This window comes from Ranitomeya variabilis, chromosome 5, assembly GCF_051348905.1.
Source record: "Ranitomeya variabilis isolate aRanVar5 chromosome 5, aRanVar5.hap1, whole genome shotgun sequence".
Taxonomy (NCBI): Eukaryota; Metazoa; Chordata; class Amphibia; order Anura; family Dendrobatidae; genus Ranitomeya; species Ranitomeya variabilis.
The window spans coordinates 661,107,566-661,135,272 of NC_135236.1; the positions used below are offsets into that span (position 1 = coordinate 661,107,566).

At 43.4% G+C, this 27,707-nt stretch overlaps 1 protein-coding gene across 1 annotated transcript in view; it reads right to left on the reverse strand.

Moving 5' to 3' along the window:
* The window catches only part of VWF (von Willebrand factor), a 204,303-nt gene that overhangs the window by 161,359 nt on the left and 15,237 nt on the right, over window positions 1–27,707 (reverse strand). The window contains exons 8-16 of the mRNA XM_077266531.1: window positions 25,907–26,029; window positions 24,982–25,093; window positions 23,658–23,704; window positions 18,549–18,685; window positions 14,820–14,958; window positions 8,102–8,202; window positions 7,120–7,315; window positions 6,139–6,354; window positions 2,276–2,516 (exon numbers count right to left, since the gene is read on the reverse strand). Coding sequence (XP_077122646.1) covers window positions 2,276–2,516; window positions 6,139–6,354; window positions 7,120–7,315; window positions 8,102–8,202; window positions 14,820–14,958; window positions 18,549–18,685; window positions 23,658–23,704; window positions 24,982–25,093; window positions 25,907–26,029 — 1,312 coding nt within the window. The remainder of the gene's footprint in view (window positions 1–2,275; window positions 2,517–6,138; window positions 6,355–7,119; window positions 7,316–8,101; window positions 8,203–14,819; window positions 14,959–18,548; window positions 18,686–23,657; window positions 23,705–24,981; window positions 25,094–25,906; window positions 26,030–27,707) is intronic.

Below are 27,707 nucleotides of genomic sequence, written 5' to 3' on the forward strand. Positions count from 1 at the left end.
ACTCAGGATCAGTAATGTAATGTATGTACACAGTGACTGCACCAGCAGAATAGTGAGTGCAGCTCTGGAGAATAATACAGGATGTAACTCAGGATCAGTAATGTAATGTATGTACACAGTGACTGCACCAGCAGAATAGTGAGTGCAGCTCTGGAGTATAATACAGGATGTAACTCAGGATCAGTAATGTAATGTATGTACACAGTGACTGCACCAGCAGAATAGTGAGTGCAGCTCTGGGATATAATAAAAGATATAACTCAGGATCAGTAATGTATGCACACAGTGACTCCACCAGCAGAATAGTGAGTGCAGCTCTGGAGAATAATACAGGATGTAACTCAGGATCAGTAATGTAATGTATGTACACAGTGACTGCACCAGCAGAATAGTGAGTGCAGCTCTGGAGTATAATACAGGATGTAACTCAGGATCAGTAATGCAATGTATGTACACAGTGACTCCACCAGCAGAATAGTGAGTGCAGCTCTGGAGTATAATACAGGATGTAACTCAGGATCAATAATGTAATGTATGTACACAGTGACTGCACCAGCAGAATAGTGAGTGCAGCTCTGGAGTATAATACAGGATGTAACTCAGGATCAGTAATGCAATGTATGTACACAGTGACTGCACCAGCAGAATAGTGAGTGCAGCTCTGGGGTATAATACAGGAGGTAACTCAGGATCAGTAATGTAATGTATGTACACAGTGACTGCACCAGCAGAATAGTGAGTGCAGCTCTGGAGTATAATGCAGGATGTAACTCAGGATCAGTAATGTAATGTATGTACACAGTGACTGCACCAGCAGAATAGTGAGTACAGCTCTGGAGTATAATGCAGGATGTAACTCAGGATCAGTAATGTAATGTATGTACATAGTGACTGCACCAGCAGAATAGTGAGTGCAGCTCTGGGGTATAATGCAGGATGTAACTCAGGATCAGTAATGTAATGTATGTACACAGTGACTGCACCAGCAGAATAGTGAGTGCAGCTCTGGAGTATAATACAGGATGTAACTCAGGATCAGTAATGTAATGTATGCACACAGTGACTCCACCAGCAGAATCGTGAGTTCAGCTCTGGAGTATAATACAGGATGTAACTCAGGATCAGTAATGTATGTACACAGTGAATGCACCAGCAGAATAGTGAGTGCAGCTCTGGGGTATAATGCAGGATGTAACTCAGGATCAGTAATGTAATGTATGTACACAGTGACTGCACCAGCAGAACAGTGAGTGCAGCTCTGGGGTATAATACAGGATGTAACTCAGGATCAGTAATGTATGTACACAGTGACTGCACCAGCAGAATAGTGAGTGCAGCTCTAGGGTAAAATACAGGATGTAACTCAGGATCAGTAATGTAATGTATGTACACAGTGACTGCACCAGCAGAATAGTGAGTGCAGCTCTGGAGTATAATGCAGCATGTAACACAGGATCAGTAATGTAATGTATGTACACAGTGACTGCACCAGCAGAATAGTGAGTGCAGCTCTGGAGTATAATACAGGATGTAACACAGGATCAGTAATGTAATGTATGTACATAGTGACTGCACCAGCAGAATAGTGAGCGCAGCTCTGGGGTATAATGCAGGATGTAACTCAGGATCAGTAATGTAATGTATGTACACAGTGACTGCACCAGCAGAATAGTGAGTACAGCTCTGGAGTATAATTCAGGATGTAACTCAGGATCAGTAATGTAATGTATGTACACAGTGACTGCACCAGCAGAATAGTGAGTACAGCTCTGGAGTATAATGCAGGATGTAACTCAGGATCAGTAATGTAATGTATGTACACAGTGACTGCACCAGCAGAACAGTGAGTGCAGCTCTGGGGTATAATACAGGATGTAACTCAGGATCAGTAATGTAATGTATGTACACAGTGACTGCACCAGCAGAATAGTGAGTGCAGCTCTGGGGTATAATACAGGATGTAACTCAGGATCAATAATGTAATGTATGTACACAGTGACTGCACCAGCAGAATAGTGAGTGCAGCTCTGGGGTATAATACAGGAGGTAACTCAGGATCAGTAATGTAAAGTATGTACACAGTGACTGCACCAGGAGAATAGTGAGTGCAGCTCTAGGGTATAATACAGGATGTAACTCAGGATCAGTAATGTAATGTATGTACACAAGGACTGCACCAGCAGAATAGTGAGTGCAGCTCTAGGGTATAATACAGGATGTAACTCAGATATACTTCAGATATAACATAAATGACCACATTTTCATTAGTACGTACCACATGGAATGGTGGTCAGAGAACACATCATCTGGCTGGAATAATTCTCCATCATAATAGCATGAGCACTCGGATTTGGGGACACATTCTCCATACTCATTAGTGTACAGACCAGGGAGGCAGTAGCATCCTTCCATACAGAGCTCTCTGCAGCTGGTGTCAGGGTGGGACAAGGACCTGCAGGTTTGGTTACAGGGACTCCCGCACTGCTGATAAATCTTCCCTTCCGAGCATCTGATCGCTGTGGAAATACAACATTGCAGAGGCATAGTGAGATGGCACAGTTGAGATTACTGGGGGTGAGGTGTCGGGCATTGGGGTTTGGAGAGCAATGAATGCATTTTATCAGGAAGGAGGTGAGTGGGTTTAGGACCAGGGCTCCGTGCAGAGCAGTCAAGCTCTTCTGTTTTGTATGGACCGTTTCCTAAATTGTTGCTATAAGACTGGGGGCTTCCATGTCTTGTGCTTCTGACTTGTATGAACTAGGCCATGCTCTGACTACTAGGACCCCCATTAAATGTCCAATGACTATTGATAACTGTTAATAGTAAGAAAACTTCTAATATAAAAGAGGAGACCTCTGCGGTCACATTCCTCCTGTGATAAAACATGGCCGCACGCAGCCTGCCCTATGCCTAGAGATAGGGTAATAGGTCAGAGAGCATATCCATCTGACTTGTAGGGAATAAACCATGCAGTGACTGCTGGGACCCAGACAAGATCTCTAATGGCCTCCTATGGAAATACAGTCAGTGGACAAGAATCTTTAATCTTCCCTTATTGAACTTAACTAAACATTGGGGCAAAATGTGTTCTGGCGCTCAGTGATCCCCTTGTGTAGCTCGCAGCTTCTAGGCTGGACTGAGGGTTTCCACACTTGTTAGCAATGGCTGTGGCCTAAATGATGAAGGCCTCCACTTAGAAGGGGTGCTCACATAGTATTGGACATGTGTTGCGTACTTTCTTATACTATTTTTTTTTATTTTCACTGTATTAATGTAGTTGGAAAGGAATGAAAAAGTTGTCATCTGCCCGCCAAAATGGAAAAGTTATCTACCAGCCAAAATGGAACAGTTGTCATCTACCAGCCAAAATGGAACAGCTGTCATCGACCAGCCAAAATGGAACAGCTGTCATCTGCCAGCAAAAATGGAACAGCTGTCATCTACCAGACAAAATGGAACAGCTGTCATCTGCCAGCGAAAATGGAACAGCTGTCATCTACCAGCCAAAATGGAACAGCTGTCATCTACTAGCCAAAATGTAACAGCTGTCATCGACCAGCCAAAATGGAACAAGTGTCATCTACCAGCAAAAATGGAACAGCTGTCATCTACCAGCCAAAATGGAACAGCTGTCATCTACCAGCCAAAATGGAACAGCTGTCATCCACCAGCCAAAATGGAACAGCTGTCATCTACCAGCCAAAATGGAACAGCTGTCATCTACCAGCCAAAATGGAACAGCTGTCATCTACCAGCAAAAATGGAACAGCTGTCATCTACCAGCCAAAATGGAACAGCTGTCATCTGCCAGCGAAAATGGAACAGCTGTCATCTACCAGACAAAATGGAACAGCTGTCATCTGCCAGCGAAAATGGAACAGCTGTCATCTACCAGACAAAATGGAACAGCTGTCATCTGCCAGCGAAAATGGAACAGCTGTCATCTACCAGCCAAAATGGAACAGCTGTCATCTACCAGCCAAAATGGAACAGCTGTCATCTGCCAGCGAAAATGGAACAGCTGTCATCTACCAGACAAAATGGAACAGCTGTCATCTGCCAGCGAAAATGGAACAGCTGTCATCTACCAGACAAAATGGAACAGCTGTCATCTGCCAGCGAAAATGGAACAGCTGTCATCTACCAGCCAAAATGGAACAGCTGTCATCTACCAGCGAAAATGGAACAGCTGTCATCGACCAGCCAAAATGGAACAGCTGTCATCTACCAGCCAAAATGGAACAGCTGTCATCTACCAGCCAAAATGGAACAGCTGTCATCTACCAGCCAAAATGGAACAGCTGTCATCGACCAGCCAAAATGGAACAGCTGTCATCCACCAGCCAAAATGGAACAGCTGTTATCTGCCAGCGAAAATGGAACAGCTGTCATCTACCAGACAAAATGGAACAGCTGTCATCCACCAGCCAAAATGGAACAGCTGTCATCGACCAGCCAAAATGGAACAGCTGTCATCCACCAGACAAAATGGAACAGCTGTCATCTGCCAGCGAAAATGGAACAGCTGTCATCTACCAGACAAAATGGAACAGCTGTCATCTGCCAGCGAAAATGGAACAGCTGTCATCTACCAGCCAAAATGGAACAGCTGTCATCTACCAGCCAAAATGGAACAGCTGTCATCTACCAGCCAAAATGGAACAGCTGTCATCGACCAGCCAAAATGGAACAGCTGTCATCTACCAGCGAAAATGGAACAGCTGTCATCGACCAGCCAAAATGGAACAGCTGTCATCTACCAGCCAAAATGGAACAGCTGTCATCCACCAGCCAAAATGGAACAGCTGTCATCAACCAGCCAAAATGGAACAGCTGTCATCCACCAGCCAAAATGGAACAAGTGTCATCTACCAGCCAAAATGGAACAGCTGTCATCTACCAGCGAAAATGGAACAGCTGTCATCCACCAGCCAAAATGGAACAGCTGTCATCTACCAGCGAAAATAGAACAGCTGTCATCTACCAGCAAAAATGCAACAGCTGTCATCTACCAGCAAAAATGGAACAGCTGCCATCTACCAGCGAAAATGGAACAGCTGTCATCTACCAGCAAAAATGGAACAGCTGTCATCTACCAGCGAAAATGGAACAGCTGTCATCTACCAGCGAAAATGGAACAGCTGTCATCTACCAGCCAAAATGGAACAGCTGTCATCTACCAGAAAAAATGGAAGAGCTGTCATCTGCCAGCGAAAATGGAACAGCTGTCATCTGCCAGCGAAAATGGAACAGCTGTCATCTACCAGTCAAAATGGAACAGCTGTCATCTACCAGAAAAAATGGAAGAGCTGTCATCTACCAGACAAAGTGGAACAGCTGTCATCTACAAGCCAAAATGGAACTTGTGTCATCTACCAGAAAAAATGGAACAGCTGTCATTCACCAGCCAAAATGGAACAGCTGTCATCTGCCAGCCAAAATGGAGCAGGTATCTTCTAGGCTGGAAAGTAAGTTTCCACACCTGCAAGCAATGGTTGTGGTTAGTGATGAGCGAGTGTACTTGTTGCTCGGGTTTTCCCCAGCACGCTTGGGTGATCTCCGAGTATTTGTTAGTGTTCGGAGATTTAGTTTTCATCGCCTCAGCTGAATGATTTACAGCTACTCCCCAGCCTGAGTACATGTGGGGGTTGCCCGGTTGCTAGGGAATCCCCACATGTGTTTAAGCTGTCTAGTAGCTGTAAATCATGCTGCTGAGGCGATGAAATCTTAATCTCTGAGCAGTCACAAATATTCGGAGACCACCCGAGCGTGCTGGGGAAAACCCAAGCGACGAGTACACTCGCTCATCACTAGTTGTGGCCAAATAAACCCACCAATTAGAAGGGGTGTTCACATAGTATTGACTATGTTGGGCATGGTTTCTGGTTCTCCTATCCTTTTTCTCAGTGTATTGATGCAACAGGGAAGAAATAGAAATTCTGATATCTACAAACCAAAACGGAACAGCTGTCATCTATCGGCCGATCTGTCCTTGCATATCCAGTATTGAAGTATGTTATGCCTGATTTGGCCTCCTTACCTGCCTCAGTTGGGCTACATGCCGCCTGCCACGATAGTATAGTTGTATCATATTAAACCCTTGATTAACAAGATTCACAACCATTATACTTTACTTACAGCAAAATTCTGGTGACCTCCACTCGATGAGAACGCCTTTCCTGGAGCAGGCCATGGCATAGGTGGAAATAGCAGAGCACATACATCCCTTCCCATCGGAACAGGAGCAGACATCATAGCGGCAATTCTTCAGATAGGGAAGGGGATTGACCTCACTGTGACAGGGCTGGAATGTGTACTCCATGAGGGTGGAGCAGACTTCCTCTGCATATCGGGCTAATAAGAGGAATTAGAAAAGACATGGTTACAACATGTATTTTGGACATGTAGACAAGTGTTGGCAGAAGCTCCTATGGTCCTGGCCAGCCAAGGAACTCTAACGAGAGAAGAACAAAAAGCTCCATGTCAACATTTTCATAAAATGCTCTGTTGGCGTCATGTTCTCCATGTTTGCTTCATGGTTGATTGTTGTGTTTTGTAAGAGATCTTACATTTGTTGTCAACTTTTTTTGCACTTTCTTATAAACAGTCACACCTACAATACTCTCTATATCCAGCCCCTGTAGCTCATGAAAAACTGTGACGGCCACTGAGCCATCTCTACAAATGCAATGCATTGCTCTGTAATCAGTGGCAGACACAATGCCTTTCTCTATAAACAGCGAAAGCTTCGGTGCCCCATATAATCAGTGACAAGAACAGTATCTTCCCCTATAGGAAGTTTTTAACTTCAAAGCCCTCCCCTATTAACAGTAAAAGTAAAAAGTGCCCTTCTTCATAAACAATGACAACAGTGCCCTCCGTATGCTCAGTATCAGACACAATTTCTTTCCATAATACTCTTCCCTACAAAAAACAACAGCCAGTATCCACCTATTAATCAATGACAAATTGTACCCTCTCCAAAAAATTGTTGACAGCAACCTCTCCTATAAACAGTAATAGTAACTTTAACCTTTTCTATGAACAGTGAAAGCCACAGTGCCCTCCCCTAGAATCAGTGATAGCCACAGTTCTCTTTCGTTTCGTATAGACCCTTACCTCTTTTTGGGTTCAGACTACAGGGATCGGTGTCTTGTTTAACCAGATCGGCACAGTCACCGTTCAGTTTCCAAGAATTTCCAAAGTCTTCCACACTTGTCTCGACAAGTCCTGAGGGCGTACGGAAGTCATCCCCTTGATTTCCATTGTAGTTCCCACAAAGGCCACTAGTGAATTCCGCAAAAACTGGAGAAAGCTGTAATGGAACATCAGGATTAGATTCCCCTGAGGTGGCGATGTAGCGAAACGGTCAGTTTTCTACACAGATCGCTAAAGATCCGAGCATGAGGGCAAGTTGCAATCAACTTATTGTTAAGTGACCTTGTAGGAATTGTCCAAAGTGTAAAACCCCTTTAGAAGAATGTATCATTTAAAGAATGATCATGTTTGTATGTTAAAATGTATTTTTTAAAACATTTTGGTAATGGGTTTTTTAATTCTCCATATAATGAGTTATAAAAGCAAACTGAAATCTTGCAATTTTACCTCTGACTATTAAGCCAAATACCAGACTCTTACTTCCTATGGTGCATCATTTTCAACAGGCGATGATTGGTCAACTCCTCCTCTTCCCTTAGCAGTGACCTTTGTCCAGATTAGAGCATGCCTAGAAAAGCTCTCCTGTATAACTCAATGAGTCAGTGTCAGTGTATTGCAGCCGATGGATGCTCTATATAGAAGGAAAAATGAGTCTAGTATTGGGCTTAGTGGCCCTGGTAAAAATTCCAAGATTTCATTTTTTATTTGCCAGATTAATCTGAGTCCTGAACACTCCACTGATAGCAACGTATTTCTCAAAGAATAAAAGGAAATCTAAAAGGTCGGAACCTTTTTTCCCCAGACATCATCTGTTAGAGAAGAATTAGGAAACCCCAATTTTAGACTGTCAGCCAATCCTACCAAAATCGGTGGGTTCTAATGTACAAGTGGACCTTTAGGTCTCCCATGAAGTCTTCAAGGACCAAGCCATGGTGTTCATCACCTTAATTATGAGTTTTCCATGACCATCCCAATCGATCTGTAGATCCTCTCGATACGAGAGCCGTATGGAAGACAAAGCTGTAGTCTGAATACGAAGGTATCCTGTTAAGAAATCCAATTACATCAATTTAGGTTTCACATTTTCCATCCAGCATCTTCTGAGACAAGACAGCTAATGAGATGTAATGCATTTATATGCAGGCTGCTCATCCACTGAAATTGTATAACTGAACACTGACTAATGATATAAAGCTGCCACGGTCTCATTAGCTAAATTGTTATTTTTCACTCAAGGGTACATGTTGTGATTTTGCTTTTTGCTCCCTCTAGTGGTCATTAGTGATTTGACTCTGGAGCTTCTGTCTTTTCCTATATCCTCACCTGGGCCGTTAGTTCAGGGGCGTTGCTATATAAGCTCCCTGGACCTTCAGTTCAATGCCTGGCATCGTTGAAATCAGAGCTAATCTGTTGTGCTCTTGTCCTATGATCCTGGTTCCTGTATTTCAAGCTAAGTCTGCTTCTTTGCTTTTTGCTTTTGTTTTGTTTGGTATTTTTGTCCAGCTTCTTCCAATCTGTATCCTGACCTTTGCTGGAAGCTCTAGGGGGCTGGTGTTCTCCCCCCGGACCGTTAGACGGTTCGGGGGTTCTTGAATCTCCAGCGTGGATTTTTATAGGGTTTTTGTTGACCAGATAAGTTATCTTGCTATATTCTGCTATTAGTAAGCTGGCCTCTCTTTGCTGAACCTGGTTCATTTCTGTGTTTGTCATTTCCTCTTACCTCACCGTTATTATTTGTGGGGGGCTTGTATCTTGCTTTGGGGTCCCTTTCTCTGGAGGCAAGAGAGGTCTTTGTTTTCTTCTCCTAGGGGTAGTTAGATTCTCCGGCTGGCGCGAGACATCTAGCGATCACCGTAGGCATGATCCCCGGCTACTTCTAGTGTTGGCGTTAGGAGTAGCTATTTGGTCAACCCAGTTACCACAGCCCTATGAGCTGGATTTTTGAATCTCGCAGACTTACACGTTCCTCTGAGACCCTGTCCACTGGGGTCATAACAGTATGCCAGGACGGTATTAAATGTTTAATGCATTGCAGAAGTGGGATTATAAGAAAGAAAATTTTGAGGTTTTTTTTTTCCCTCTCTCATTTTTTTTTTTTTTTTTTTTTTCTTTTCCCCTTTACCTCAGAGTGGCTTAAGCTTGCTGCAGACATGAATGTCCAGACCTTGATTACAAGTGTGGACCAGCTTGCCGCTCGTGTGCAGGGTATACAAGATTATGTTACCAGAAATCCTAGGTCTGAACCCAAGATTCCGATTCCTGAACTGTTTTCAGGAGACCGATTTAAGTTTAGGAATTTCAGGAATAATTGTAAATTGTTTTTGTCCCTGAAACCTTGTTCGTCTGGAGACTCTGCTCAACAAGTAAAAATTGTTATTTCATTCTTACGGGGTGACCCTCAAGATTGGGCTTTTTCGTTGGCGCCAGGAGATCCGGCATTGGCTGATATTGATGCGTTTTTTCTGGCGCTCGGTTTACTTTATGAGGAACCCAATCTTGAGATTCAGGCAGAGAAAGCCTTGCTGGCTATGTCTCAGGGCCAGGACGAGGCTGAGGTGTATTGCCAAAAATTTCGGAAATGGTCCGTGCTGACACATTGGAACGAGTGTGCACTGGCCGCTAATTTTAGAAATGGCCTTTCTGAGGCCATTAAGAATGTTATGGTGGGTTTTCCCATTCCCACAGGTCTGAATGATACCATGTCCCTGGCTATTCAAATTGACCGGCGGTTGCGGGAGCGCAAAACCGCAAATTCCCTCATGTTGTTGTCTGAACAGACACCTGATGTGATGCAATGTGATAGAAAAACCGCAAATTCCCTCATGGTGTTGTCTGAACGGACACCTGATTTGATGCAATGTGATAGAATCCTGACTAGAAATGAGAGGAAAATTCATAGACGCCGGAATGGCTTGTGCTACTACTGTGGTGATTCTACACATGTTATCTCAGCATGCTCTAAACGTATATCTAAGGTTGTTAGTCCTGTCACCGTTGGTAATTTGCATCCTAAGTTTATTCTGTCTGTAACTTTGATTTGCTCACTGTCATCTTATCCTGTCATGGCGTTTGTAGATTCAGGTGCTGCCCTGAGTCTTATGGATCTGTCATTTGCTAAGCACTGTGGTTTTATTCTTGAACCATTAGAAAATCCTATCCCTCTTAGGGGTATTGATGCTACGCCATTAGCAGAAAATAAACCGCAGTATTGGACACAGGTTACCATGTGCATGACTCCTGAACACCGCGAGGTGATACGTTTTCTCGTTCTACATAAAATGCATGATTTGGTTGTTTTGGGGCTGCCATGGTTACAGACCCATAATCCAGTCCTTGACTGGAAGGCTATGTCAGTGTCTAGTTGGGGCTGTCGTGGTATTCATGAGGATTCCCTGCCTGTGTCTATTGCTTCTTCTACGCCTTCGGAAGTTCCGGAGTATTTGTCTGATTATCAGGATGTCTTCAGCGAGTCCAGATCCAGTGCATTGCCTCCTCATAGGGAATGTGACTGTGCAATAGATTTGATTCCAGGCAGTAAATTTCCTAAGGGAAGACTGTTTAATCTGTCGATACCTGAACATACCGCTATGCGTTCATATATCAAGGAGTCTCTGGAGAAAGGACACATCCGTCCGTCTTCTTCCCCTCTTGGTGCGGGATTCTTTTTTGTGGCTAAAAAGGACGGATCTTTGAGGCCTTGTATTGACTATCGGCTTTTAAATAAGATCACTGTCAAATTTCAGTATCCTTTGCCGCTGTTGTCTGACTTGTTTGCCCGGATTAAAGGTGCCAAGTGGTTTACCAAGATAGACCTTCGTGGTGCGTACAACCTTGTGCGCATTAAGCAAGGGGATGAATGGAAAACCGCATTCAATACGCCCGAAGGTCATTTTGAGTACTTGGTGATGCCTTTTGGGCTCTCTAATGCCCCTTCAGTTTTTCAGTCCTTTATGCATGACATTTTCCGGAACTATCTGGATAAATTTTTGATCGTTTATCTGGATGATATTCTGTTTTTTTCTGATAATTGGGACTCGCATGTGGAGCAGGTCAGGATGGTCTTTAAAATTTTGCGTGAAAATTCTTTGTTTGTCAAGGGCTCAAAGTGTCTTTTTGGTGTACAGAAGGTTCCCTTTTTGGGGTTCATTTTTTCCCCTTCTGCTGTGGAGATGGACCCAGTCAAGGTCCGAGCTATTCTTGATTGGACTCAGCCCTCGTCAGTTAAGAGTCTTCAGAAGTTCTTGGGTTTCGCTAACTTCTACCGTCGTTTTATCGCTAACTTTTCTAGCATTGTGAAACCTTTGACGGATATGACCAAGAAGGGCTCCGATGTGGTTAATTGGGCTCCTGCTGCCGTGGAGGCTTTCCAGGAGTTGAAACGTCGGTTTACTTCGGCGCCTGTTTTGTGCCAGCCTGATGTCTCGCTTCCCTTTCAGGTTGAGGTGGATGCTTCAGAGATTGGAGCAGGGGCCGTTTTGTCGCAGAGAGGCCCTGGTTGCTCTGTTATGAGACCTTGCGCCTTTTTCTCTAGGAAGTTTTCGCCTGCGGAGCGAAATTATGATGTGGGCAATCGGGAGTTGCTGGCCATGAAATGGGCATTTGAGGAGTGGCGTCATTGGCTCGAGGGTGCTAAGCATCGTGTGGTGGTCTTGACTGATCACAAAAATCTGATGTATCTCGAGTCTGCTAAACGCCTGAATCCTAGACAGGCCCGCTGGTCATTGTTTTTCTCCCGTTTTGACTTTGTTGTCTCGTATTTACCAGGTTCAAAAAATGTGAAGGCCGATGCTCTTTCCAGGAGCTTTGTGCCTGATGCTCCTGGAGTCGCTGAACCTGTTGGTATTCTTAAGGATGGTATTATCTTGTCAGCTATTTCTCCAGATCTGCGACGTGTGTTGCAGAGATTTCAGGCTGATAGGCCTGATTCTTGTCCACCTGACAGACTGTTTGTGCCTGATAAGTGGACCAGCAGAGTCATTTCCGAGGTTCATTCCTCGGTGTTGGCAGGTCACCCAGGAATTTTTGGCACCAGAGATCTGGTGGCCAGATCCTTTTGGTGGCCTTCCTTGTCTAGGGATGTGCGGTCATTTGTACAGTCCTGTGGGACTTGTGCTCGAGCTAAGCCTTGCTGTTCTCGTGCCAGCGGGTTGCTCTTGCCCTTGCCTGTCCCTAAGAGACCTTGGACACATATCTCCATGGATTTCATTTCTGATCTTCCGGTGTCTCAAGGCATGTCTGTTATCTGGGTGATATGTGATCGCTTCTCCAAGATGGTCCATTTGGTTCCTTTGCCTAAGCTGCCTTCCTCTTCCGATCTGGTTCCTGTGTTTTTCCAGAACGTGGTTCGTTTGCACGGCATCCCTGAGAATATTGTGTCAGACAGAGGATCCCAGTTCGTTTCCAGATTCTGGCGATCCTTTTGTAGTAGGATGGGCATTGACTTGTCGTTTTCGTCTGCTTTCCATCCTCAGACTAATGGACAGACGGAGCGAACTAATCAGACTTTGGAGGCTTATTTGAGGTGTTTTGTCTCTGCTGATCAGGACGATTGAGTGACCTTCTTGCCGTTGGCTGAGTTTGCCCTTAATAATCGGGCTAGTTCCGCCACCTTGGTTTCGCCGTTTTTCTGCAACTCTGGTTTCCACCCTCGTTTTTCTTCGGGTCATGTGGAACCTTCTGACTGCCCTGGGGTGGATTCTGTGGTGGATAGGTTGCAGCGGATCTGGAATCTTGTGGTGGACAACTTGAAGTTGTCACAGGAGAGGGCTCAGCGCTTTGCCAACCGCCGCCGCGGTGTGGGTCCCCGACTACGTGTTGGGGATTTGGTGTGGCTTTCTTCCCGCTTTGTTCCTATGAAGGTTTCCTCTCCCAAATTTAAACCTCGTTTTATTGGTCCTTACAAGATATTGGAAGTCCTTAATCCTGTATCCTTTCGCCTGGATCTTCCTGTGTCGTTTGCTATCCACAACGTGTTTCATAGGTCCTTGTTGCGGCGGTACGTTGTGCCTGTGGTTCCTTCTGCTGAGCCTCCTGCTCCGGTGTTGGTTGAGGGCGAGTTGGAGTACGTGGTGGAGAAGATCTTGGATTCTCGTCTCTCCAGGCGGAGGCTTCAGTACCTGGTCAAGTGGAAGGGCTATGGTCAGGAAGATAATTCCTGGGTGGTCGCCTCTGATGTTCATGCGGCCGATTTAGTTCGTGCCTTTCACGCCGCTCGTCCTGATCACCCTGGTGGTCGTGGTGAGGGTTCGGTGACCCCTCACTAAGGGGGGGGTACTGTTGTGATTTTGCTTTTTGCTCCCTCTAGTGGTCATTAGTGATTTGACTCTGGAGCTTCTGTCTTTTCCTATATCCTCACCTGGGCCGTTAGTTCAGGGGCGTTGCTATATAAGCTCCCTGGACCTTCAGTTCAATGCCTGGCATCGTTGAAATCAGAGCTAATCTGTTGTGCTCTTGTCCTATGATCCTGGTTCCTGTATTTCAAGCTAAGTCTGCTTCTTTGCTTTTTGCTTTTGTTTTGTTTGGTATTTTTGTCCAGCTTGTTCCAATCTGTATCCTGACCTTTGCTGGAAGCTCTAGGGGGCTGGTGTTCTCCCCCCGGACCGTTAGACGGTTCGGGGGTTCTTGAATCTCCAGCGTGGATTTTTATAGGGTTTTTGTTGACCAGATAAGTTATCTTGCTATATTCTGCTATTAGTAAGCTGGCCTCTCTTTGCTGAACCTGGTTCATTTCTGTGTTTGTCATTTCCTCTTACCTCACCGTTATTATTTGTGGGGGGCTTGTATCTTGCTTTGGGGTCCCTTTCTCTGGAGGCAAGAGAGGTCTTTGTTTTCTTCTCCTAGGGGTAGTTAGATTCTCCGGCTGGCGCGAGTCATCTAGCGATCACCGTAGGCATGATCCCCGGCTACTTCTAGTGTTGGCGTTAGGAGTAGCTATTTGGTCAACCCAGTTACCACAGCCCTATGAGCTGGATTTTTGAATCTCGCAGACTTACACGTTCCTCTGAGACCCTGTCCACTGGGGTCATAACAGGTACAGCTATGGGCGTTGCAGACGTCTCACCCGGGTCTAGTGCTTGGTTAGAAGACATCATTCTCTTCAAAAGGTTGTCCAGGATAAAAGAAGTCTACTTTTTTCTCTTGAAATAACACCACTCTAATCTAATTATTTATTTGAAAGCAGATGAGTTGCAATACCAGACACGTCCCATTGATAATGGTGGCGCTGTTTGTGGTGTTTTTTAGGGACTGCATATAAACGTATTATATAATATGAGCTCTTCTACATCATTAAGTTCGGTCTCTCTATTCAAGATTGCCTTTGATATTAAAATTAATTCTGCATTTGATCAATGTGGGATTATATAAAAGAGGAATTAATATTTTTTTTTAACTTTACTACACAGAAACGATCAAGAAGAAGGATTAGATTCCTTAAAAAAACAACAACATACATTGCTTTTTTTAAAAACAGCACCACTTGTATTTACAGTTTACATCTGGTATTGCTGTTGCAGACAGGAGTGGCGCTGTTTTTGAAAAAAAAAACATATTTTTCTAATTTTGGACAACTCTTTCCAATAGTAGCCTCTTAAAGGAGTGTTTGCATAGTACGAAATAAATGAAAACTACATCTATAGTACTACCCTATGGCGCATTATTACCTTGCAGCAACGGAAGCATGATGTCCTGTCCGTTTACAGAGACGCCTCCTCCATGTTTGAATTTCAATGTAATATTATGAATGTCCAGGAGACGCACGGTGGCTGATCTGGTGCACACAGCATCAGGATCATCTGCACACTACAAACAGAGAGCAAAATGGACTTAAAGGGGTTATTCCCATCTTCGTAAATGGGTTTTGTCCCACAGTGCTTGTAAATACAAGCAATTTTGCAACTTACTTCTCATTCAAATTTTCATCCGTTTTTGAGATATTAGCACTTTTGCGTGTATTATTAACCCTTTCAGACTAGTGGCTTAATAATGGATAGGCGTCTTATTGACACCTCTCCATTATTAACCAGGCTTAATGTCACCTTACAATAGCAAGGTGACATTAACCCCTTATTACCCCATATGCCAATGCCACAGGGTAGTGGAAAGAGAGAGGCTAAGTGCTAGAATAGGCGCATCTTACAGATGCGCCTTTTCTGGGGTGGCTGGGGGCAGATGTTTTTAGCCAGGGGGGGGCAATAACCATGGTACCTCTCTAGGCTATTAATTTCTGCCCTCAGTCACTGGCTTTCCCCCTCCGGCAGAGAAAATTGCGCGGGAGCCCACGCCAGATTTTTCCGTGAATTAACCCTTTAATTTAACACATACAGCTCCAGAATTTTGCACGCACACACTACTAACATTATTAGTGAGGGACATATATAAATCTAACGGATATGCAATGGTTTACTGTATGTAACCATGTCTCATATCCTGTCGGGTTCGGTAATGATTTAGCAAAAGCCGACAATTGAATTACCGTCTTTTTTGCTATCTAGCGCTGTATGAAATATAAGTGTGACCCCGGCAGATTTTAGCTGTCAGAAGAAGGATAATTCCAGATATACTGTAAAATGTATAATGGGGTCTCTAATGATCTTGTCCCTTTCATAGAAGTGGTGTCCTCCTAAATAGTAAAGGGTTCTATTGGCAGGGGGCAACCTGTTCATATCTTATAGTTATGCCCTTAGTAGGGCCTGAAAGCAAAGATACAGATGGGGCCATCATTGGAGACTAAACAGTAGCATAACCCCAAATTTTAAACAAAGTGGCTCCCCCTTTAAGCAATGTTCTGTATTTTGGCAGACCCCATTAAGTTTGGGAACCCCATTAAGTTTGGGCGTTGGCCTTGATGTTGAGTATGTGCTTGGGGATGTCCAACTAGATGTCCAATCCTGCTGATGACCCCCGACTTATGAAGGATGTTAACCTCCTCTAAACTCCTAGGATGCGGTCACTAATGCAGCTCTCTCATATCAATGATTTAGAGATAAAAGCCCAATCGGTGGTCCACTATACTGGTCAAATTGCCGTTTAGTAAGTTTACATTAATGGCATTTTGAGTGTCCACTGATGGGCACATGGGGGCGCTGTGCTCCAGGCACATTGGTTATTAGTAAATCTTGGATGCCTTTCTTGATCTCTCTCCATATTTCCATCTGTGTTGGCATCAGTCTTCTATATAATTCCCAGGATGTTCATCAGAAAGTGAGAGAGTGAAGAGTGGAGAAAACTGTGTCAGTATTTACTGGAACACCCGTTCACAATTAAAGGGGTTTTCTCATTAGAGGCAGCGCCCCCTGCTGAGAAAAGATAGTATTACAATGCAACTATTTAAATAAGTGATTGTCTCAGACGTCTGTGTCCTTTTCACGTACGCAAAAAAAATTTGGTGCAAGTGTCAGCGGTGTTTTGGATCGGAGTTTCATCACAGGTCAGTGAATCATCAGTGTGTCATCAGTGAATCATCAGTGTGTCATCAGTATTTCTTAAGTGTTTGATCATTGTGTCATTAGGCCTCTTTCACACGTCATTGTCTCCAGTACGTGTGTCTGTCACTGTGTTTTTTCACAGACCGTGTGTCCGAGCGACTCAGACGTGACCCATACGTAGATATGTCAGTTTTTGTGCAGCTGCACGGATCACACGGACCCATTCAAGTCAATGGGTGCATGTACTGTAAACACGTAGCGCACACGGATGCCGTCCATGTGATGCATCAGTATCACACGGACGTCCGCCGGGGAAGAAGCGCTACAGTAAGCGCTGTTCCCCGGCGGCAGGTGCTGAAGCCGGCTCTTATAATTCTCCCCTTCTCTGCCGGCACAGGAGAATGATGAGAGTTATCTTAAAGTCCGAACGATGGCAGCAGGTGGGGGATTTTGGGACAATTACTCCCATCATCCAATAACAGCAACAGCAGGAGAGGATGATCGGGGTATTCCTCAGCTGCCGCCTGCGATTCTAACTAAATAAATTAATGAAAAACCTGATGTGGGTTCCCCCCTATTTTCTCGAACCAACTAGACAAAACTCACAGCTGGGGGTCTGCAACCCTCAGCTATCAGCTTCTGCAAGCTTGGTTATCAAGAATATAGGGGTCCCCACACTGTTTTTTTACTTATTTATCGTCAGCACAATATATAAAGACCTCCACTAGTTAAAGGGAGAAAAAAAATAGGAAATAGAAAACTTTCAGTATAGTAACATGGAAACATTTTTTTTGTGTGTTTCGAAGCAGCAGGTCGGAGGCAGGAGATGACCTGATCAGGAGATTTCTAGTAAGTGTTTTATCTCAACACAGTAACGCTGCTCAGTACTGCAGAATAATGTGCTGCTTCTTAACATGTACGACATAAACACAGGGGATCAGGAATCCCCCATGTCTGTGTGTGCTGTGTTTGGGAGACATTATAGCACTCAGTGATCAACTTTCTTTCTTTGTACCTCATAGTTTATGTTGTGACTGTGCCTCTTTTTGTCAGAATCTGGACTCAACAAATAATTTTTTTGCCATGTTTTATCATGTGGTCTAACACACAAAAAAAACCTCCTCAAAGGGTCTGGTTAAAAAAAAGTTATTTCTTATGTGTAAGAGGGGGACGGTCATGTGCTTGTCCCTTGGTTAGAAAAATGGTTATAACCCGTCTATGCAAAAAAGTGTTTTATATGGCATAGAACCTTATAGGCACCAAGGTGCACGGTTAATGTTTTGCTATAATATGTGCATGACTCATTGTGTTCTGATACATTTATTAGATATAGGGAAAGAATAAGATTAGTACATAGGTTAAGATTTATCTATAAGATAGGATTGGATATAGTGCAGTGGTGGGCACAATAAGGTCAGAAAGTAGACAGGTTTAGGATAGAAACAGTTAATGTGTTTAGGAACAACCCCAGTGTGGGAAGGGCAGGGCCAGTTAACAAGAGGAACACCTGGTTAGTGTAGTCAGAGTAAGAGATTAGATGGAGAGAGAGCAGTAGTTGGAGGTCTGAGGGCACGAGGATCACTGGCTCTTCAGCAGCAAGAGAACATCAGCCATAATCTCGGAGTGCAAAATCCTGGAATGTCCGGGACCTATGGTCCAACTTAGGCACTGAGAAGTGTGCCTCAATATCTTCCTAGAAGAGGAAATCGAATGAGGAATCACATAAGGGAGATGGGACAGGACTGACGTTAGAGGCACTGCTGCCCTATACTTGCCAGGATAAAAGTCCCTTGTTCTCCCGATCAGTGCAGAACCCAGTGGTCAGATTACCCATCAATCAAATAGGTGATAACTTGTTTTAACTGGACAACCCCTTTAAGAAACCATAGAGCAGTCCAACATAACCAGTGTCCCATGGTTGTCTCTTTAGGAGCTATGATCTTCCCTTTTGATCCAATGTTGTACCTGCACAGTCTCTATGGCCACAGAGAAAGATCCGTCCACCATGTCTTTCGCAAGTAAGTAATGACAGATCCCGCTGAAGGTAAAATGCTTGTTGTCAAAGCTCTTGAAGTGTGATTGTCCAGTGACGTAGCATTCCCCTGAGCAAAAGCAGTGGAAAACATACATAATTAGGAAGAGTTTATAGAAGATATTTGCAGGAATCGAGTTACAAACTTTTAAATTTTATTACATAAATCAATAGTACTGGTGAAAATAATAAACTTTGTAATATATCCTATCAGATAAATCCACTTTGTTTTCCTCATGGAATGAAATTTCGCTCTCAGTTCATGAGTAAAAGCTGTAAAATCCGTATTCAGTGAGGACAGATTTCCCCATTGCTGAGATAGGAGATGACAGTTGGTGCTTATAAAATTCTATGGAGGCAGAGTTAGACATTCCGCTGCAAGTTCTCTGTTACATCTCCATAGAACTTTATGAGCACCAACTGTCATCTCCTATCTCAGTAATGGGAAAATCTGTCTTCAGTGAATGAAGACAGATTTTACCCCTAAATTAGAATTTCACCTCTAAATTAAGAATTTTCAGATGAAAAAGAAGCAGATTTCTCAGATAAGATATCTGACAAAGTGTCCTACTTGCTTACTCTGTAAAGCATACCTGTTATCTGTGATGTGTGTACATGAGCAATAACACCATTTATGACCATTATATGACGTATACTGAATTTGTCACCAATTTACCCCTCTAATTAATTATTATTAGTGGTCTCTGAGCTAACACTGAGTGCTATGATGTCTCCCATACAAAGCACATGCAGACATGGGCGATTCCTGTTCCCTGTGTTTATGTCATACATGTTAAGAAGCAACACATTATTCTGCAGTACTGAGCAGCGTTGCTGTGAATCCAGCTGTGTGATGAGATAAAACACTTACTAGAAAGCAGCTCAATCAACCTGTGCATAACTGTCCCTAACTTTCCTCTTTCTTCCTATTTATCGCCTCTCCCTCCCTCATAGATGTTTTTGGCCATCTACAATCTGACCCCTCCAAAAATCCCTACTGGTGTCAATATCAGATATTTCAACAAACTTTCTTGTTCATGCACACACACGAGTTTAGGGAATTCATGAACCAACCAATCACGACGCAGCTTTCATTTCTCAAGAGCAGTTTAAGAAATGAATGCTGTATTCTGATTGGTTGCTATGGGCAACAAAGACAGTTTTGACAAATGAGGCCCGTTATTTCTAGTCTTACTCAATTTTACAAGATTATATGGGTCAGATTTACAAAATCTGCCTAAAGGTTAATTCAGGCGTCCATTAACTACGGTCCTTGTATGGATCGCAATGCACGGACAGGCCGCAGGCGATCTTTTGACCCAAATTTAACAGGCTCATGGGCGTTTAGTACAAGGCCTTCAAGTTTGGATCATGAAGCCGGCAGGCAGTCCGAGCATCGCAGTCCGCACACAGACCGTGCTTAACGCACGTCTGAATTCGGCCTAAAAGAAAGACTGTCTCTGCTGCTCATAGCAACCAATCACAGCTCAGCTTTCATTTTTCAAGTGCAGAAAATGAAATGTAAGCTGCGCTCTGATTGGCTGCCAGACCGTCTTAGTTTTAAGACTGATCCATGAATCTCCCCCCCATTTGCGCGTGAACTTGAAACTTTATAGAAATGTCTGATGTTCGCACCTTCAGGGGATGTGGAAAGTTTTGCTTTGAAACAGTGGAAAAATGTCCCGCTCATAAAAAGTTAATGATCCCACAAGTCACTCTTGTTACACCGAGGAGAAATCTGAATGGAAATTCGTCCAGACATTACTGATTTACTAATAGAAGGACGATTACGTAGAGCCGGAATATAATTATTCCAGAATAGGCCGGAACTTGTCCTTCTCTGAACTATAATCATATAAGGCTCCCGTAGATTGTGATAATGGGGATTATAATAATTATTATAATAGTTGGATATACACAGCACTTTAAATCGCCCTATTACGATATTTTAAAGGAGACAGAACTCATAAAAAACAATCCTTTTTACCATTGATCCCAACTGATTGATGTAGATCGGCTTCTGGAACCTCGAAATATAACAGCACCCTCTAGTGTTCAAAGTGAGGTATTACATGCTGGTTATTTACTTGAGTCACCAACCAGGTAGATTGGCAAGAGCGATGGGCAGAAAAATGGTTAAAAAAAAAAGAATACCCCTCCGAAAACTATTACCAGATCCTATGAATGCTGGAATTCCATAGTGATGGAACACCACGGCTCCGTACAATGTGTAATGGCCCTTTTCAGGACTGCAGCTCAGCCCCCATTTACATGAGTGGTATCCTGTACTAAAGGGTTTGTCCACAGTGATGTCAATAGAGTCCGATGGGCCCTGGTGCAAAATTTGGACCTGGGCCCCCACTTCCATGTTAGTCAGAGGTATCAGCCCTTGTAGTGTTCTAAATCCTATAAAGACATCCTTTACTAATTTCACCCATCCTGGCCTCCTTCCTGCTATAATGCTTCCCTCCTGAGCCCTTTCCTGGTATAATGTCGCCCATCCTGGGTTCCTTCCTGTAATAATGTCCCCCATCTTGGATCCCTTCCTGATATAATGTCCCCCATCCTGGATCCCTTCCTGATATAATGTCCCCGATCCTGGATCCCTTCCTGGTATAATGTCCCCCATTCTGGGTCCTTTCACTAAAAGTTTTCCCATCCTGGTGTAATGTCCCCATCCTGGCCCCTTCCAGTAATATATGTTCTCCATATTGGCCCCCTCTAGTAACATATTTCCCCCATCCTGGCCCACTTCCTGGTATAATGTCCTCCCATTCTGGCCTCCTTCCTGCTATAATGCCTCCCTCCTGAGCACTTTCCTGGTGAAATGTCGCCCAACCTGGGCCCCTTCCTGTAATAATGTCCCCAATCTGGGATCCCTTCCTGTAATAATGTCCCCGATCCTGGATCCCTTCCTGGTATAATGTCTCCCATTCTGCACCCTTTCACTAAAAGTTTTCCCATCCTGGTGTAATGTCCCCATCCTGGCCCCTTCAAGTAATATATGTTTCCCATATTAGCCCCCTCTAGTAACATATTTCCCCCACACTGGGCCCCTTCCTGATATAATGTCCCAGCTCCTGGGCCCATCCTGTAAAAATGTTCCACCTTTCTGCTGCTGTTCTCTAACACAGATCCCCCTGCTGCCACTGACTTTTTTCAGGGGACACAACTCCACTGACTTCAATCATCAGGACAAATACGCAAATGACTGACGAGTGATGGACAAGGTCACAGCTGTTTCCACTACTAGGCCGGTTATTGGGGAACTCACAGTGAGCGTATGGTATATACACCTCTGATTCCAACACATGGGATGTATATATATCCCAATATGATAACTACCAGCTCCATAGTAAAAAAAAAGGAACTACTAGCTGCCACCACCAATTGTTTATACAGGCGAACTGGACACCCGTTACAGGTATGGATTTAGTGGTGCGGTTTACAGAGCAAAAGGAACAGAGCTATTAAATGTGATAAAATTTAATCCGGAAAAGTAGGCAGTGTTTATTAAAAAAAAATATACAAAGATGTTACATGGGAAAAACAATATGTTATATATAGTTACATGAATTAAAAAGTGATAGCAATAGAAATAGTGCTAAACCTGTGCCATGGAAATGGCGCAAAGCTTAGCAGAGAAAAACACTCCTTAGAGCAACAAGCAGAGCCATAGAGGACTGTGTCTTCCAGAACTGACAATTACAGAAACCCAACATTGAAATTTCAATAGATCAAGGTTACGCCCACATGCTTCCCCTTGGTAACCTCATATGGGGGGCTAGTCGTAGGGATGTGCTAGGTCTTTTAGATGTTTATGAGATCTTCAACTTTCAGGATATCTTTGTCGCTGGAGGTCCCAGACGGTCATGTTTCCTATCACAATTTTACCTTTCTCTAGAGATGAAAAATGGCATGGATAGCATCATCCATCTGACCAATATTAAGTTTGAGGTGTTCGGCCAGCCTTACGGTGATGTGAGTAAATGTGTTATGTTATGTTCGTCCATCCACTACGACAATTAAAATATATCTCCCATAAATATTGGATCGATGCAAACCCCAATATTCATTCCTGACCACAGGCTCCAGTGTCTGAGATAAATCCTTTGAATGCAGGAAGCCTCTGTACTTTTCCACCTCTGAGTATACAAGTCCTAGACTTGGTGGTTGGTTCTCAGAGATCATTTGTTGTAATTACCTGTTCATGGCAAGAGGTCCTACTTCAGGGAGGTTGAAATGTTAGCTCTTTCTCACTTCCACAGTTATATTTAATACCATATGTTCAATGTGAGGGTGATATGTCCCCTCCCCGCAGATGTCTTATGGATTTTACAATTTTTCTCTACGACACATGTAAAAAAAAAAGATTCTTCACACAATCCCCTGCTCCCACGACACGCCTCATCCTCTTCTATAGCCAGCGGTAGTTGACTTCAGCGTGCCAGCTATGGGCAACGCATGACACCATTGCTATTCAACACCGGTGACTGGCATGCCGACATTTGCTGCCGACCTCTAATTGGCAGGTAGCATTGAGGTACAATACACTTCACCTGAATGTACATCCAATGGTGCACATCCAGTTGAATTAGTTGCTGGAATCGGCCGGCCCCATTCCCATCCTGGGTCGGTCGCGATTGCACTCCCTGTGACAGTGATCGTAATGCTCCCTGTTTGCCCACCTTTCTTGATACATATTTTTCTTATACCTAAATGTATGTATTTTGGGGTTCAAAATCATTTTTTGTATTTATGTTTCATATTTTGAACCGTTTGTCTTCTATAGCTTCAGTATTACACTAATTACTGTCTGCATAATGAGTTAACTAAGAATCTGTCAGCGAGCTCATTCACCTAGAATTACAGGGAGTTTGTTACTCTTTTATCCATCTTTTTCTGTGCTCCTCTTAGCTGTATTATGACCACATCAAAGTTGTTAATGTCTTTCTTCTGGAAACCCCTTTAATTATATGGAAAATTAATATCTCCTATTGAGCGCAGTATTTTCAATGGAAGGACAATTTCAAGGGAAATACCTGGACAATCTTCGTTGCTGCACTCCCAGAGCCCACTTTTGCAGGAGCTAAAAAAGAAAATAGGACGTAAATGAAAATCTATTTGTAGCCCACGAGATGTATACAGAATAGAGACAGAAATTCATTATTGACCACACCCATAATGCCTCTTCCTTCACTCTACAGGCTCAGTCAATCAAAATGTAACATTTTAGAAAGCATTTCTCAAAAATGTCTGTATTTTACTCAAGAGCTGCAATCACAAATCTGCCAGCTTCGGAGCTGAACTCTCTCATCATTTCTTGGTGGTTCAGTTACTGCAAAGCACTGTACAGCAATCTGATGAAGGAAAAACTAACTGTCCTCCAGCATTATAGCAGTTCAGGTGGACTGGTAGGTTTGTGTCTGGTAAACTGGTCAACTATTTATATGGCGTCCGAATAGTGAGTGCAGCTCTGGAGTCTAATACATGCAGGAAAGCAGCATCATTAAATGATACATTAAACAACGTAAGTATACAGTGACTCTACTGACAGAACAGTGAATGCAGCTCTGGAGTATAATACAGGATGTAACTCAGGATCAGTAATGTAATGTATGTACACAGTGACTGCACCAGCAGAATAGTGAGTGCAGCTCTGGAGTATAATACAGGATGTAACTCAGGATCAGTAATGTAATGTATGTACACAGTGACTGCACCAGCAGAATAGTGAGTGCAGCTCTGGGGTATAATAGAGGATGTAACTCAGGATCAGTAATGTAATGTATGTACACAGTGACTGCACCAGCAGAATAGTGAGTGCAGCTCTGGGGTATAATACAGGATGTAACTCAGGATCAGTAATGTAATGTATGTACACAGTGACTGCACCAGCAGAATAGTGAGTGTAGATCTGGAGTATAATACAGGATGTAACTCAGGATCAGTAATGTAATGTATGTACACAGTGACTGCACCAGCAGAATAGTGAGTGCAGCTCTGGGGTATAATACAGGATGTAACTCAGGATCAGTAATGTAATGTATGTACACAGTGACTGCACCAGCAGAATAGTGATTGCAGCTCTGGGGTATAATACAGGATGTAAGTCAGGATCAGTAATGTAATGTACTGTAACTCCTGTAGGTCTTTTTCTGGATGTGACTTCTGTCTTCTAGTGAGATGGAAAATCCAATAATCCCGTCTATTCCGATAAATTGCAGACCCGATGGTGGATAAGATGGGAGTCGCTCTTTCCTCTGATCATAGTTTTACGGTTAATTTATCTTAAGTGTCACGAAGGAATATAGGAATATAATGATAAATAATAACAGTATAATAATAAGACGCATCATCACCTACCAGGTATTACAGTCTCTTTTGATTGTGGATCCTACAGGATATCGGTTGCCAGAATGGATACAGGAGCACTCTTCCTGTGCCACACAACGAGATCCATCAAGTACTTTTCCTTCTATATGTGGGGGGGAAAAAAGGCTTAAAGGGGTTTTCCACCATTGATGACAATTTTTTTAATTCTTAAATGGGCTGAAAATTATTTTTGAGGGTTTCATTAAAAATGTGGTAGCAATTACCTTCTGTAGCCCCTGTGCTGCACTTTATATTGCGGGCTGTAGAATGAGTAGACTGAGAAACTGTCAGTGAGCTCATTCAGATTGAAAGATAGGGGAGTTTGTAACTCTCTTATCTGTCCTTTTCTGAGCTCCTTTCAGCTGATTTATGGCCCCTGGCCACATCGTAATTGAAACAAAGACCTTGTAAAAGTCAAACAATGCAAAATTTTTAATGAAACCCAATTGCATAAATGATAAAGTGCAATTAAAGAAATAAAAAATAATAATAACTTTTCCTCAAAGTTGGACAACTGCTTTGTGAGTCTACATCTACCCAACAGTTCTAAGAAGCTCATTGTCTCATTAAGATCATGAAGGCATGTAGTCATCATGAGATTAGAGGATTTAATTTAGGACATAAAAACGTGGCGTCCTCCACTTGGAAACTCCTCTATTACCCAAAGCCGAAAGCTGATAACGAAGAAGAAAGGGAGGTCCTGGCCCAGCCATTCATTTCAATGGCCAACATGTAATACTCTATTTCGCCTGTAGTGGCCACTGTAGGAAAAGTGAGCAGTCACAGCTCCCCTCGATCAATTTTTCTTGATGATTTTGAAGCTTCTGTAGATTTGCGGTGATCAGTTGATCACTGAATCGGCTTTATTTTAAAAAAGGTGCTGGTAAACTGAGACATATATGATAACTTTACGTACCAGGACAACTGCAGCCATCAGTGCACTGTTCTTGGCACACTTCATTAATATCGAGACTTTGGCAGGATTTAACACACGGCGACACACATTCATTGTACACCATTCCGTGTGGACATTGGGGCTCTGCATAAATACAAGATTGACAATCTCAATGGAGTAGTTTGTACAGTTTTACATTAAAAGTTCCATCTTATGATAACTTATGTCTCCACGGTAACAGACTACAAACAAACCATCGGTAGTCTGACTCTTCAGTCAGGCTCCCTACAACTCTTTGTAAAGTTCTCCACGAGAGTGATGGACTTGCGGCCTCCGATCCAGCAGCGTTACGTGACTTGAACAAGGGTTGTAACAGAAATTCCTGTGCACTTGTCTGAAATCTTTATTATTAAAGTTTCGAATCGCGAGTTTTCCTACACAATTAAAGTGTGTAGGCCCCCTATACCTACCATATTCAAGGAAAGTAAGCCTCCTCATGTTGGATTTTTCTCCTAGATGTGTAGGCAGCTACCACCCCTAAGCATCCTCAAGCGGTAATTTTATGTCAATCGTGTAGACACCTCCTACCTACCAGAGGAAGAAAGCCTCATCTAGACTGGATTTTTTGCCAAGCGTATAGTCCTTCCTCCAAGAGGAAGTAAGCCTACTCTTACAGGATTTGTCTGGCAAGTGTGTAGACACCTTCTATCTTCCAGGGAAAGTAAGCCTCCAATTTTTTGTTGCCACGTGTGTAGGCATCTCCTACTTCCCAAAGAAAAGTAAGCCTACTCTCATAGGATTTTTTGCTAAGTGAGTAGGCACCGCCTACTTTCCAGAGGAAGTAAGCCTCCTCTAGCATGGATTATCTGCCAATTGTGTAGACATCTTTTATCTTCAAGATGAAGTAAGAATCCTCTTGTGAGGTTTTTCTGCCACGTGTGTAGGCATTGCCTACTTCCCAGGGGAAGTAAGCCTACTCTTGTAGGATTTTTTGCCAAGTGTTTAAACACCTTCTATCTCCCATGGTCAGTAAACCTTCTCTAGTGGGGATTTTATGCAAAGATTGTAGACACCGCATACCTCCCAGGGGAAATAAGCCTCCTCTTGAAGATTTTTTCAGCCAAATAAGTAGGCAACTCCTACCTCCCAGGGGAAGTAAGCCTCCTCTAGCAGGGATTTTCTGCCAAGTGTGTAGACACCTCCTACCGCCAACAGAAAGTAAGCCTCCTCTTCAAGAGCTTTCTGCCATGTTTGTAAGTACATCCTATCTTTCAGGGGAAGTAAGCCTCTCCTTGCAGGGTTTTTTTCTACCAAGTGTGTATATACTGCCTACCTCCCGGGGGAAGTAAGCCTCCTCTTGTGGGGTTTTTCTGCCAAGTGTTTAGTCATCTCCTACCTTCTAGGGGAAGTAAGCCTACTCTTGCAGGATTTTTCTCCCAAGCCTCAAGCCATCTGCTACTTGTAAACTCGTCTCTAGTGCTGTTGGCACACAAACCAATCTTCCAGCACTCTAGAATTTACCCCAAACCCCTCTAGACAATATATGGAATAAGGGAAAAATGGAAAAAGGACATCATTACCAAAAACGAATGGAAAACCATCCACTCCTACACAGATTGCAACCACACAAATATACAAGTAAGTGACTAAAACAGCAAGTTCCATATTACCAAGAAAGAAGGAAAAAATCTTCCACTCCTTACATCTTTGCTAAAAGGGGGAGAGGTGTTAGAGAAAAATAGGAGAAAAATGGGAGTGGCTATAACTGCTGACTACAGAGAGATTGTTTGTAGTCTGTAACCATGGATACCTATAAGCCTGC